The sequence below is a fragment of the Neomonachus schauinslandi genome, chromosome 16 (assembly GCF_002201575.2).
Source record: "Neomonachus schauinslandi chromosome 16, ASM220157v2, whole genome shotgun sequence".
Taxonomy (NCBI): Eukaryota; Metazoa; Chordata; class Mammalia; order Carnivora; family Phocidae; genus Neomonachus; species Neomonachus schauinslandi.
The window spans coordinates 11,928,806-11,940,473 of NC_058418.1; the positions used below are offsets into that span (position 1 = coordinate 11,928,806).

Below are 11,668 nucleotides of genomic sequence, written 5' to 3' on the forward strand. Positions count from 1 at the left end.
GGGAAACCAGAGAGCAATGCGGAGGAAACAGTGGTAGTGTGGAAAGATGTAGAAAGAGAAGAGTGAGTTGCTGGGTAGGGCTGCGGGGGTGGGGATGGGGGGTGCAATTTAAATAAGGAGGAATTTCAGAAGGTGTTTGGATATGAGTGTCAGGAGTTCTGGGAAGCAGTAGGGGCTAGAGATACAGATGCAGGGGCCATCTGCAGAGAGGCCATCGAAGCTATGGAAGGAGGATCGTGTGGAGGTGTCCCGTCGGGTCTCACTACTAAATCTGGTGTGGGGCGTGATGCACAGGCCGGGGTGGAAGGAGGAGAATGTCCAAGAAGGAAAAGTTGTCCGTGGTCTTAGACATTGTAAAAGCAAACATGAGGATGGTGAAGATACCTTTGAATTGGGCTAAGGACGGGTACTGACTTCCTGCTGCACCTAGCGGTCTTGGGTGTGGATGCGCCACCGCACAGGGGCCAGGAGAAACCAGGTGACAAGGACGGGACGCGGCACACGTGCTTCTATGGCTTGGAAATGAAGGAGATGATAGAATAGGCTAGTACTTAGTGGGGTTAATAAATGAAGGGTACTCAGGTTAGAATACCCTAGAGAGGCGTCTGTGTGAATGGACCTGTGGAGGCTCTGAGCCACCCGTGCAGGAAGCGTCACTGGTCCCTAATAAAGAGGCCTGGAGATCTTTTTTTTTTTTTTTTTTAAAGATTTGTTTATTTATTTGACAGAGAGACAGTGAGAGCAGGAACACAAGCAGGGGGAGTGCGAGAGGGAGAAGCAGGCTTCCCGCTGAGCAGGGAGCCCGATGCGGGGCTCGATCCCAGGACCCTGGGATCATGACCTGAGCCAAAGGCAGACGCTTAACGACTGAGCCACCCAGGCGCCCGAGGCCTGGAGATCTTTTACTCATGGAATCACGTCTCTCAGAAGAAAATAGGCAGTTTCTTCCGAGCAGGTTGAAGCTATGGGCTGTCATTTCTAGACAGACTCACTTTGTCAGCAGGCATGCAAATGACTAGCTAATTTTCTGATCACTGGATCAAATATCTGTAGACTTGGGCTCATTTTGACTCCCAGTTCAGCAAGTTCTCTTTCTTCTGCCTGTAAAGAAGATATTGTCTAAAGCAGTATCAACCGTGAGGCAGCAAGTTCATGTTGACTTTATAATTTTTATTATAAATATAGAGATTTTACAAATAATTCAGAAGTGGCCCTAGCCAGACAAAATTAAATAACACAGAATAGCATGGATGAGGGGAAGTATATACAGACTGTGTCAGGGTTAGAAAACCCTTGAAAGAGGTACCTGAGTACAGAGAATTCCCAACTCGCCCTCTTTGAGGGGCCTCAGACAAAGCATGACATCAAGTAATCAATATCGAATAAAACCCCTTTCTCAACAGCCCCAAAGAGACTGTGTAGGAGGAGGCTGGGTGGGAAGTACGTTGCCTTTCCTTCTCCTGCCCTTCCTTTCTATTCTGCACACTGGGGCTCATAGACCCCCATGGGAGAAAACATTTCCGAGGCTATTCAAGATGCCTCTGACCCAGTTATCACCCTCCCCTGTCCTAACACCCCTCACAGCCCTGGTTCCCCAGGAGCATCAGCACCGGGGCAGGTTTCCAGGGAGGTAAGCAATGCCAACAGGGGCATGAGTGTGTTCCCTTCAGGGCACCCCCACTTCTCAAGGACCAGTGGAACCTTGGCAGAGGCCAGGTCTCCTGAGAAAGTGAGTGGGGCAGACACCATGTGCAGCAGAGACGTGGAAAGCAATGGTGGTTGAAGACTGGCCTGAGATGCCGGGAAACTGAGTTAGACCCATTACTAGCCACGAAGGAGGAAAACCGCTGCTACTGCTTTTCTTTTTTGGAGCCCCCGACATAAACACCTCGAGGAGCTCCTGGCCAAGGGGACTTGAGGGGTCTTGGTGGCTTCTTTCACTGAAGGCAGTCAGGTTGACTTACATAGCTAAGTAGAAATAGCCCTTTTCACATAAACAAGCAGTTGCAAAAACTAAAATGGCAGAATATCTCAGGGAAAAAACCTAATACACCAAACTGCATTCTTTAACAATTATTTAAATAATCTCTGAAGGGTAGCTCTCTGATTCCTTTCCCAAATTCCCAGCTGATTATCTCTACTAAAAGCTGACTGCTCCCTGAAGCTATAAGCCCTCCTTCTGTGGGCTTATGAAACATACATGCATTTTTTTTTTTTGCATTTTCCATTAGGAATCACCTGTAGACCTCAGTGAATAATTTTCCTAATTGCTTCTAGTGGGTTCTCTGAAGACAGGCTTGTCAAATGGCTTAGGTGGCTTTCTAGTTAAGCAGCAAGGTGTTCAGGCCCTGGTAGACAACTTTGACAGTAGACAAAGGTATAGTTCAGCATCCTCATTCAGCATATTTGTTTTCCTGTGCAGGGTGGGGTTCACACGGGGCTTTGGAGAGATAGAAGTTTTTACTTTTACTTCTTCTCTCTCTTCTTTTCTGGCACATGCATTTTAGTGGATCAGGAGAGGACTCTCAAGGTTATGGTAAATTCAAGTTAGACTCCAGTAGGACAGGACTGGGGCAGGAAGGAATGACTGTGCTCTGAATAGGTAAGTTTAAAACAAGGGAAGGAGGAGGGGCAGAGGTTGTGGCAACTTCCCAAGGTCTGCTTTGCCAAATTTCAATGACAGGGAAGGTTGGGTTTCCTAGAATCCCGGATGTACCTTTTCATCTATTGACACTGAAGGGAGGGGCTATGACCAGGCAGCCTGGAGGTGCCTCGTTAGGGAGTGAGGTGGGGAAAGAGGCTTCTTCCCCTTTTCCCTGAGGGTAAAGGGATCCCACAGTGATGGGGATGAGAAGCTTGGAAAGAGTGAGCACAGCGAGCAGGACAGGTTGCGTTACTTCTTTTGTACTTCTGTATACACCGTTTCTGTGGCTGCTGGGGATGGGGAGGCTGAAGTTGATTTCTTTGGTTCCTGGGCATTGAAGTTCAGGGAAGAATATGCAACTTCTTCAATCTGAAAGGCATGAGCAGTGTGGTCAGTTAAATCAGAGGCATAGGTCAGGCCCTCACCTTGTGTGCTGTGATTCAGCACCATGTGCTATCACCACTTTGAAACTTTTAGCTTTGGAGAAGGGTTTTTATTAGCCACGAGTACTCTGCTTGCTAACATCCTGTTGAGTGATCATTAGAAGAGATAGATTATAGTATTTATTCATACTGGAACGCAATGATACAGCAACTGAGAATGGACAATCTACAAATGCATAGAAGGACATGCATGAATCTCACAAAATAATTTTGAATGAAAGAAGCTAGACACACACACGGATGTACTATGTATCCCATTATGTAAGAGCGTAAACAGACAAAAGTACTGCATTGGAAGTCAGGATAATGGTTACTCTTTGGAAGGAAGTAACTTGAGGGTTTTTTTGGGGGGTGGGGATAACATGTTTTATTTCTTGACCTGGGTGCCTTTTGTGTTCAACTCGTGAAAATTTATACATTGTTAAAATATATTTATGATTTAAGCACTTTTTGGTATATATGTATATTCTACTGAAAGGTTGAGAAAAATTTGGTTAAATTATGGTAAAGTAAAGGAACCAAGATCTCAGAACCATTAGAATGGACATCATCCTTTGTTGGTAAGAGCAGGGTCAGTGAAGGTAGAGGAGGGAGAACCATCTGGTGCCTTATGCTGGTCACTGTGCTGGGTGCTTTCCATTGGTCGTCTCATTTGATTCCTTCAACTTCTCTTTGAAGTAGGCAGCATGCCCATTTTACAGATGGCAAAGCCACGGCTCAAAGAGCTTAAGTTACCTGTCCAAGGTCACAGAGCTATTGAGAGTCACAGCCAGGATTTAAACACAGGATGGGGTTAATTCCGAAGTCCACATTCATGTAATGAGGATTACTGGTTAATCCTTTGTTGCTGCATTGAGGAATTTTGACCCAAACTTGATCTCACATTTGTAGCTTCAAGAATAACCCATTCTACACAGAGATACTTCCATGAGAAAATCAGCCACTGAAACTGGTTGTGCTTACCTTGTTAGACAAATTGTCAGAGTGGTCCTGACCTGGGGAAACAAAAGAAGAGTTCCCAATCCATGAAAATGCAAAGCTCATTTATGGCCTTAGAATGGGGGTTGGGGGGTGAGAGCAAAGGTGGGGAGGTGGGTCCTAAACTGCTGTGGTTTCTAGCTGAAGAAGGTGGCAGTTGGCGGGAGGGTGGGGTAAGGAAGTGGCCTATGAATGCTTGAGGAATTCACTTTCCTCAGAGTTGGGGTCCAGACCCAGGGCATTGGTACCAGAGGAGGGGTAAGAGTAGAGCCACAGGAGACCTCAGTCCACTTCTGACAATTTCTTCCAGTTCACAAGGTCTTGATTTTCACCCAGATGTACTTCTCAGCAACAGGCTTCAGTGGCAAGGAGGGACATTGAGGCCCACAGTACCCAGAGCACCACAAGACAGGGAAAGTCTCACCAAAGGAGAATGCCCACATCCATCACAGAGGCAGGAAGGGGAGGAGTACAGGCAAGGAAATGACTCCTGGAAACAGGTCCATCTTGCTCAGGCCTGGTTGGCCCAGGCAGTGAATGTTTCTCCCAGGGCTGTGTCTCAGGGGAATCTTTTGTGGCTAGAAGGGTGTGAGGACCTATGCCAACCTAAGGTTGGGAAATGGAGATCCCCTTCCAAAAATTCAGAAGGTAGGAAGTAGTTTGGGATTCCAGGATTCCCTGCTAGGGCAGGGCACATGGTGGAACACACCAGGTCTCACTGGGTGAGTGGCTTTACTTACTGTGGTTGGAGGCTGAGGGTTTGTGCTCTGTGACATCACGCAGGTCACTTGCCCTAAATAAATATCAGACACTGTGACTGCCATTCCCAAGCATAGGATCTTTGCTCCTTGAATTCGGAAGGACACTGTCAGCAGGTAATTCCTTGGGGTTCCTCAGTGTTCATTTATACCATGGTTGGTACTGCCTTTCCTCTTAGGGCCTCCTCCTTCAGTCTACCCACAATCTCCTCTAGGATTTGTTCCTTTCCTGTTTGCTGGATGTTCACGTGTGGGTCCATTGTTTATCAGTTGCATCTGAGCCTACTTGCACCCTGACACCTTTCCCCTTCTGTAAGTAGATGCTGGTTTTTGTCTCACTTTTCTTATTGTCCAAGAGGCTTTGGTTGTTTTTGCCTTTTCTTGGGTTCTCTTCCTCTCCTATCCCTCCCTCCTACGACTGTCAAAAGAGCACGCGAGACTCACTTTCTCCTGCTCCTCCTTTCATTTCCTCATTTTTTTCCTTCTGGGACCTTGTCTTCCCTGACTGGGAGACAGAAACATAGGGGGATGGGAATGACTGTGTCCAAGAGAGAGTGGTGTCCAGGAAGCATGAAGGGATCCACACGAATTAGTGCTGAGAAGCAAGAGTTTAGAAAGAAGGAGGAGCAGATCCAGGTGCAGAGACAGGGGCAAAGTCTCCTTCCCTCTCCCAAGCATGGCAGTTAGCCTTGGAGAAAGCGGAACAAGAGGAGAGGTCATCATACCCGCCAGTCTTTCTGATAAACAGAAAGTACACCAGGGCTGCTATCACAACAACCCCAGCCAGGACTCCAATCACGATGCCCGCAATAGCCCCAGGTGGGAGGCCAGAATTTGGTTGCGTTAAATCACCTGTCATGGAAAGAAGAGAGAAGAATGAATGAAGGTGACATTATTTTACAGTGGGGGTCCCCTGGGGGACAACTCTCAACGTGTAGTAGTCTCTACTTGTTCCTTCAAGGAATACATTTTCTGTGGGAAGGTTGCTGTGAGGTGATTAGCTGACTTCATCCTTCAATTTTTTTCTCTCACTGTATTTTTAGGCTGATGATCAGACTTGCCTCAATTCTATCCTGGCCTTTCTGCACTCAGATATTTTTGAAGGCTTTGGAAATGTGAGAAAGGCTGATTGCTGTTTTTCTATAGCTTCCCACCTTTTCATGGTTGCATGTTTTTCTGTGTGCCAGCCGTGGCAGCCATGAGTATGTGCCTCTCAGGTCTCTTGTGGTGAGGACTTAAGTGATGGAAGGCCTGGAGAGTGCATTCTGAATTCACCATCTCCTTTGCACAGAGACCACACTTCCCACAGAAGGGGGAAGGGATATGAAATAAGCCCAATTCTATGAGAAACCGTTTTCCTCTTAAGGGTGACTTGAGCTCAAGGACCCGTCCCCCCATCACCTTGCAGACAGACACCCTTGTAGAACTGCACTTCTATCTAAAACTTTCTTCTGTCACATCTGCACGACAGTCTGAGGAACCTCCCAGGCTCCTCCCACTCCTGTCTTACCCTCACAGACATTTTTCCCAATAAATAAATAAGTATTTTTCCCAATAAATATAAATAAATAAGTAATCCCACTTTGGCTGCATCTCGGGGGATAAACACTAACATACTAGGCTTGAAACTTTGCATTCGACCCCTTTTTTTCCTTTCCCATGTTCAGTCAGTAACTATGTCCCAATGACTAATACCATTTGCATCTGTTTCTTCTTTTTTACTTCTATTGCCCTTACCAGCCAACTCAAGCCTGATGTATTAATATATTTTTTAAAGATTTATTTATTTATTTGAGAGAGAAAGAATGAGACAGAGAGAGCATGAGAGGGAGGAGGGTCAGAGGGAGAAGCAGACTCCCTGCCGAGCAGGGAGCCCGATGCAGGACTCGATCCCAGGACTCCAGGATCATGACCTGAGCTGAAGGCAGTCGCTTAACCAATGAGCTGAAGGCAGTCGCTTAATCAACTGAGCCACCCAGGCGCCCGAAGCCTGATGTATTAATATTAATGTTAGCTACTATTATGGTGTACTTAGTATGTACCAGGCTCTGTGGTAAATACATATATCTCATTTGATCCATATAATAACGCTTTCAGATAGACATTATTTCCAGATGAAAACACTGTGGCTTAGAGTAGTGAACAATTTACCCAAAGTCATATGGCCAGTAAAAGGTGGATCTAGGATTTGACTCTAGGACTATGTGACTTCATAGAAGCTAATGATAATAGTAGTAGTAATAGCAGCTAACACTTATGGAACATTTTCTCTGTGTGTAGCATTTTGCTAAGGGTTTAATTGATTATTACATTAAATCTTCCCATGAAGCAGGTACTTATTACAATTTTCTTTTCTTTTTAAGATTTATTTATTTGAGAGAGAGAGAGAGTGAGAGAGAGAGAGATCACGAGCATGGAGCCTAACGCGGGACTCCATCCCAGGACCCTGGGATCATGACTTGAGATGTTTAACTGAATGAGCCACCCACGTGCCCTCTTATTACAATTTCCAGTTGAGGAATATGAGGCTCAGAGAAGTTAAGAATCTTGTGCAAGAAATCTGTAATTGTAGGGGCACCTGGGTGGCTCAGTCGTCAAGTGTCTGCCTTCAGCTCACGTCATGATCCCAGGGTCCTGGGATCGAGCCCCGCATCGGGCTCCCTGCTCAGCGGGAAGCCTGTTTCTCCCTCTCCCGCTCCCCCTGCTTGTGTTCCCTCTCTCGCTGTGTCTTTCTCTCTCTCTGTGTGTCAAGTAAATAAATAAAATCTTTAAAAAAAAAATCTGTAATTGTAAACACTTACATTAAAGAAGATCTCAAATCAATAACCTAACTTTGTAAGGAACTGGAAAAGGAAAAACAAACTAAACCCAAAGTTAGCAGAAGGAAGAGAATAATAAGGATTAGAGTGGGGATAAATAAAATAGTGAGTAGAAAAACAATAGAGAAAATCTATGAAACCAAAAATTGACTCTTACAAAAAGATGAATAAAATTGACAAAACTTTAACTTAAAAAAAAAGATTAAAATTACTAAAATCAGAATTGAAAGTGGGGGAAATCACTATCAACTTAATAGAAATAATTATTATAAAATAATAAATATTATAAAAGTACTATGAGTAATTGTATGCGAACAAATTGGATAACCTGGGTAAAATGGACAAATTCCTAGAAACACAAAACCGACCAAGATGGAATCATGAAGAAATAGAAAATATGAAAAAACCTGTAACTAGTAAGGAGATTGAATCAGTAAGAGCATTCAACAAAATTCAACATCCTTTCATGATAAAAACCCTAAAAGTAGTAATAGAAGGAAACTGCTTCAATATGATAACGGCCATAGATGAAAAACCCACAGCCAACATCTTACTCAATGTTGAAAGACTCAAATTTTTCCTCTAAGATCAGGAACAAGACAGGGATGCCTGTTTTTGTCACTTTTATCCAAAATAGCTTTGGAAGTCCTAGCCAGAGCAATAATTAGGCAAGAAAAAGAAATAAGAGGCATTCATATTGGAAAGAAGTATAAAATGATCTTTGTTCACAGATGACATGAACTTACACATAGAAAACACTAAAGATTCCACAAAATCTGTTATAACTAATAAATAAATTCAGAAAAACTGCAAGATACTAAATCAACATACAAAAATCAGTTGTATTTCTATACACTAACAATGAATAATCCAAAAAGGAAATTAAGAAAGTTCTATTTACCACAGCATCAAAAATAATAAAATACTTAAGAACTAATTTAACCAAGGAGGTCAAAGATGTATACACTGAAAACTACAAAGCATTGCTGAAAGAAATTAAAGACATAAATAAATGGGAAGACATTCCATGCTCATGGATTAGAAGACTTAAGATGACAGTACTACCCAAAATGATCTGCAGATTCAGTGCAATCCTGATCAAAATCCCAATGACATTTTTTTTTTGCAGAAATAGAGAAATCTATCCTAAAATTCATATGGAATTTCAAGGGACCCCAAATATCCAAAACAATCTTACAAAAGAACAAAGTTGGAGGACTCACGTTTCCTGATTTCAAAATTTATGGCAAAGCTGTAGTAATTAAAACAGTGTGGTACTAGCATAAAGACAAACAAACAGACCAATAAAACAGAATAGAGATCCCAGAAATAAAACCTTACATACACAGTCACACCATTTTTGACAAGGGTGCCAAGACCATTCAATGGAGAAAAGTCTTTTCAGCAAATGAAGTTGGGAAAACTGGACACCCATGCAAAAGAATTGAACGCTTACTTAACACCATATATGAAAAATTAACTCAAAGTGGATCAGAGACCTAAATGTACGAGTTAGAAGAAAACACAGGGTGAAACTTCATGACTTTGGATTTGGCAACGATTTCTTGGATATGAAACTAAAAACACAGGCAATAAAAGAAAAAACTAGATAAACTGGGCTTCAATTAAAATTAAAAACTTTTGTGCATCAAAGGACACTATCAACAAAGTGAAAAGACAACCCACAGAGTGGGGGAAAATATTTACAAATCATGTGTCCCATAAGGGTTAATATCCGTAACAGAGAACTAAAACTCAGCAGCAAAAAACCTAAGCAAAAAATGGGCAGAGGGGGCGCCTGGGTGGTTCAGTCATTAAGCGTCTGCCTTCAGCTCAGGTCATGATCCCAGGGTCCTGGGATCAAGCCCTGCATGGGGCTCCCTGCTCAGCGGGAAGCCTGCTTCTCCCTCTCCCACTCCCCCTGCTTGTGTTCCTTCTCTCACTGTGTCTCTCTCTGTCAAATAAATAAATAAAATCTTAAAAAAAAAAATGGGCAGAGGACTTGAACAGACATTTCTCCAAAGAAGACATCCAGATGGCCAACAGGCACATGAAAAGATGCTGAACATCACTCGTGATCAGGGAAATGTAGATAAAAACCACAATGAGATATCACCTCATGCCCATTAAGATGACTATTATTAAAAACAAAACGAAACAGAAAACAAGTGTTGGCGAGGATGTGGAGAAGTTGGAACTTCTTTGTATTTGTTGGTGGGACTGTAAATGGTGCAGTCACTGTGGAACTGGTATGGGGCAGTTCATCAAAAAATTGAACAAAGAATTACCATTTGATGCAGCAACTCCACTTCTGGGTCTATGCCCTAGTGAATTGAAAGCAGGGATTTCAGTAGATATTTGTTCACCCACGTTCACAGCAGCATTATTTATAGCAGCCAAGAGGTGGAAAAAACCCGAAAGTTCATAGACAGATAAATGATAAACAGAATGTGATACATACACACGAGGGAATATTATTCAGCCTTAAAAAAGAAATGAAATTCTGACATGCACTACTACATGGATGAACCCTGAAGACGTTATGCTAAGTGAAAAAATCCAGACAAACAAAAAAATAAATATTGTTATGATTCCACTTAATCTTAGAATAGTCACATTCATAGAGACAGTAAGTAGGATGGTGGTTACTGGGGTTAAAATTGGGAGTAGAAGTTACTGTTTAATGGATGGTGGTGATGGTTGCACAACAATACAGATGTACTAATGCTACTGAACTGAAAACTTAAAATGGTTAAAATGTTAAACCTTATGTATATTTTACCACATAAAAAAATGGTAACAGAGGAAAAAAGGAATCTTGTGTAAGGTCACACGGTAAATGCCAGACCTAGGATAAGAAACTGAGTATATCTGATTCAGAGACTTAGCTCTTAACCACTCTGCCATTCTGTTTACTGAAATGGTCTCTTGATTCTATTCTGCTCTTCTGGCCTCTGTGACTTCTATCAATTTTGCACATCATTAGTAGAGTAATCTTCCCAGGAAGATGTAACACGGGGCAAGGTGTCTGTTACCTTCCACAGCCAGTTGGACAGGGTCACTTTGACTGGAACTGCCTGGGTTGGAGACCTCACACTGGTAATTCCCGGCATCCTCCTTCCTGACAGGGTCTATGGTGAGGGTGCTGTTGTCCTGGGACAGCTTCATCCTCTCTGTGAGCTTTAGACTCTGGCCATTGAAGAGCCACCCGATAGAGACCCCAGTGTTATTTGTGGAGCAGGTGAGGACCACAGAGTCCTTATTTCCTGTGACTGTGGTGTTGCTGGCATGGAGAGTGGGCTGGGCCAGTAGCTCTGTGGGGAAACACAGGAGGTAATGGAATGAGAATGGGCCTGGGGCCTTGGGTCACACTCCTTCCTCTGAGATGCCAGCCATTCGGAGGGCCCCAGCGAGCTCTGTAAAGGTGCCCCAGAGGATGGCCCTGCTGTCTGCAGAAGGATGAATATCTTTGTTCAGGTGACGATCTGTAAGGAGAGGGCTGTACCTCCCCCTCTGACCCTCAAGTTCCCTTCTGGCCCTCAGTCCTGTGTCTGCTCTGCCTGGACATCTCTGTAGTGTCAGCACCAGGAACCTTTTCTAAGCCCACATGTCCAGCATCCTCATCATCAGGTGGAATTTTTTACCCAGTGGCTTTCTTGAGACCCTTTCCTAGAGCTTTCTTTTCCTAAAAGGTCAGGCCCCTTCTCTAGTATGGTAGCTTTACATAGAAAGGGAAGGCATTTCCCTTTTATTAAAGAATTTATTAGAAAATGAGAATGGGGGGCACCTGGGTGGCTCAGTCGTTACGCGTCTGCCTTCAGCTCAGGTCATGATCCCGGGGTCCTGGGATCGAGCCCCGCGTCGGGCTCCCTGCTCCGCGGGAGGCCTGCTTCTCCCTCTCCCACTCCCCCTGCTTGTGTTCCTTCTCTCGCTGTGTCTCTCTCTGTCAAATAGATAAATAAAAAATCTTTAAAGAAAGAGAAAGAAAGAAAGAAAGAAAGAAAGAAAGAAAGAAAGAAAGAAAGA

General features: G+C 43.7%; 1 protein-coding gene across 1 annotated transcript in view; it reads right to left on the reverse strand.

Moving 5' to 3' along the window:
• Positions 1-1,653: 1,653 nt before the first annotated feature.
• LOC110586446 (carcinoembryonic antigen-related cell adhesion molecule 1-like) overlaps positions 1,654-11,668 on the reverse strand; it is a 12,113-nt gene continuing 2,098 nt past the window's right edge. Inside the window, 4 exon segments of the mRNA XM_044911371.1 lie at positions 1,654-3,013; positions 4,051-4,082; positions 5,549-5,675; positions 10,678-10,956. Coding sequence (XP_044767306.1) covers positions 4,067-4,082; positions 5,549-5,675; positions 10,678-10,956 — 422 coding nt within the window. The 3' untranslated portion in view covers positions 1,654-3,013; positions 4,051-4,066.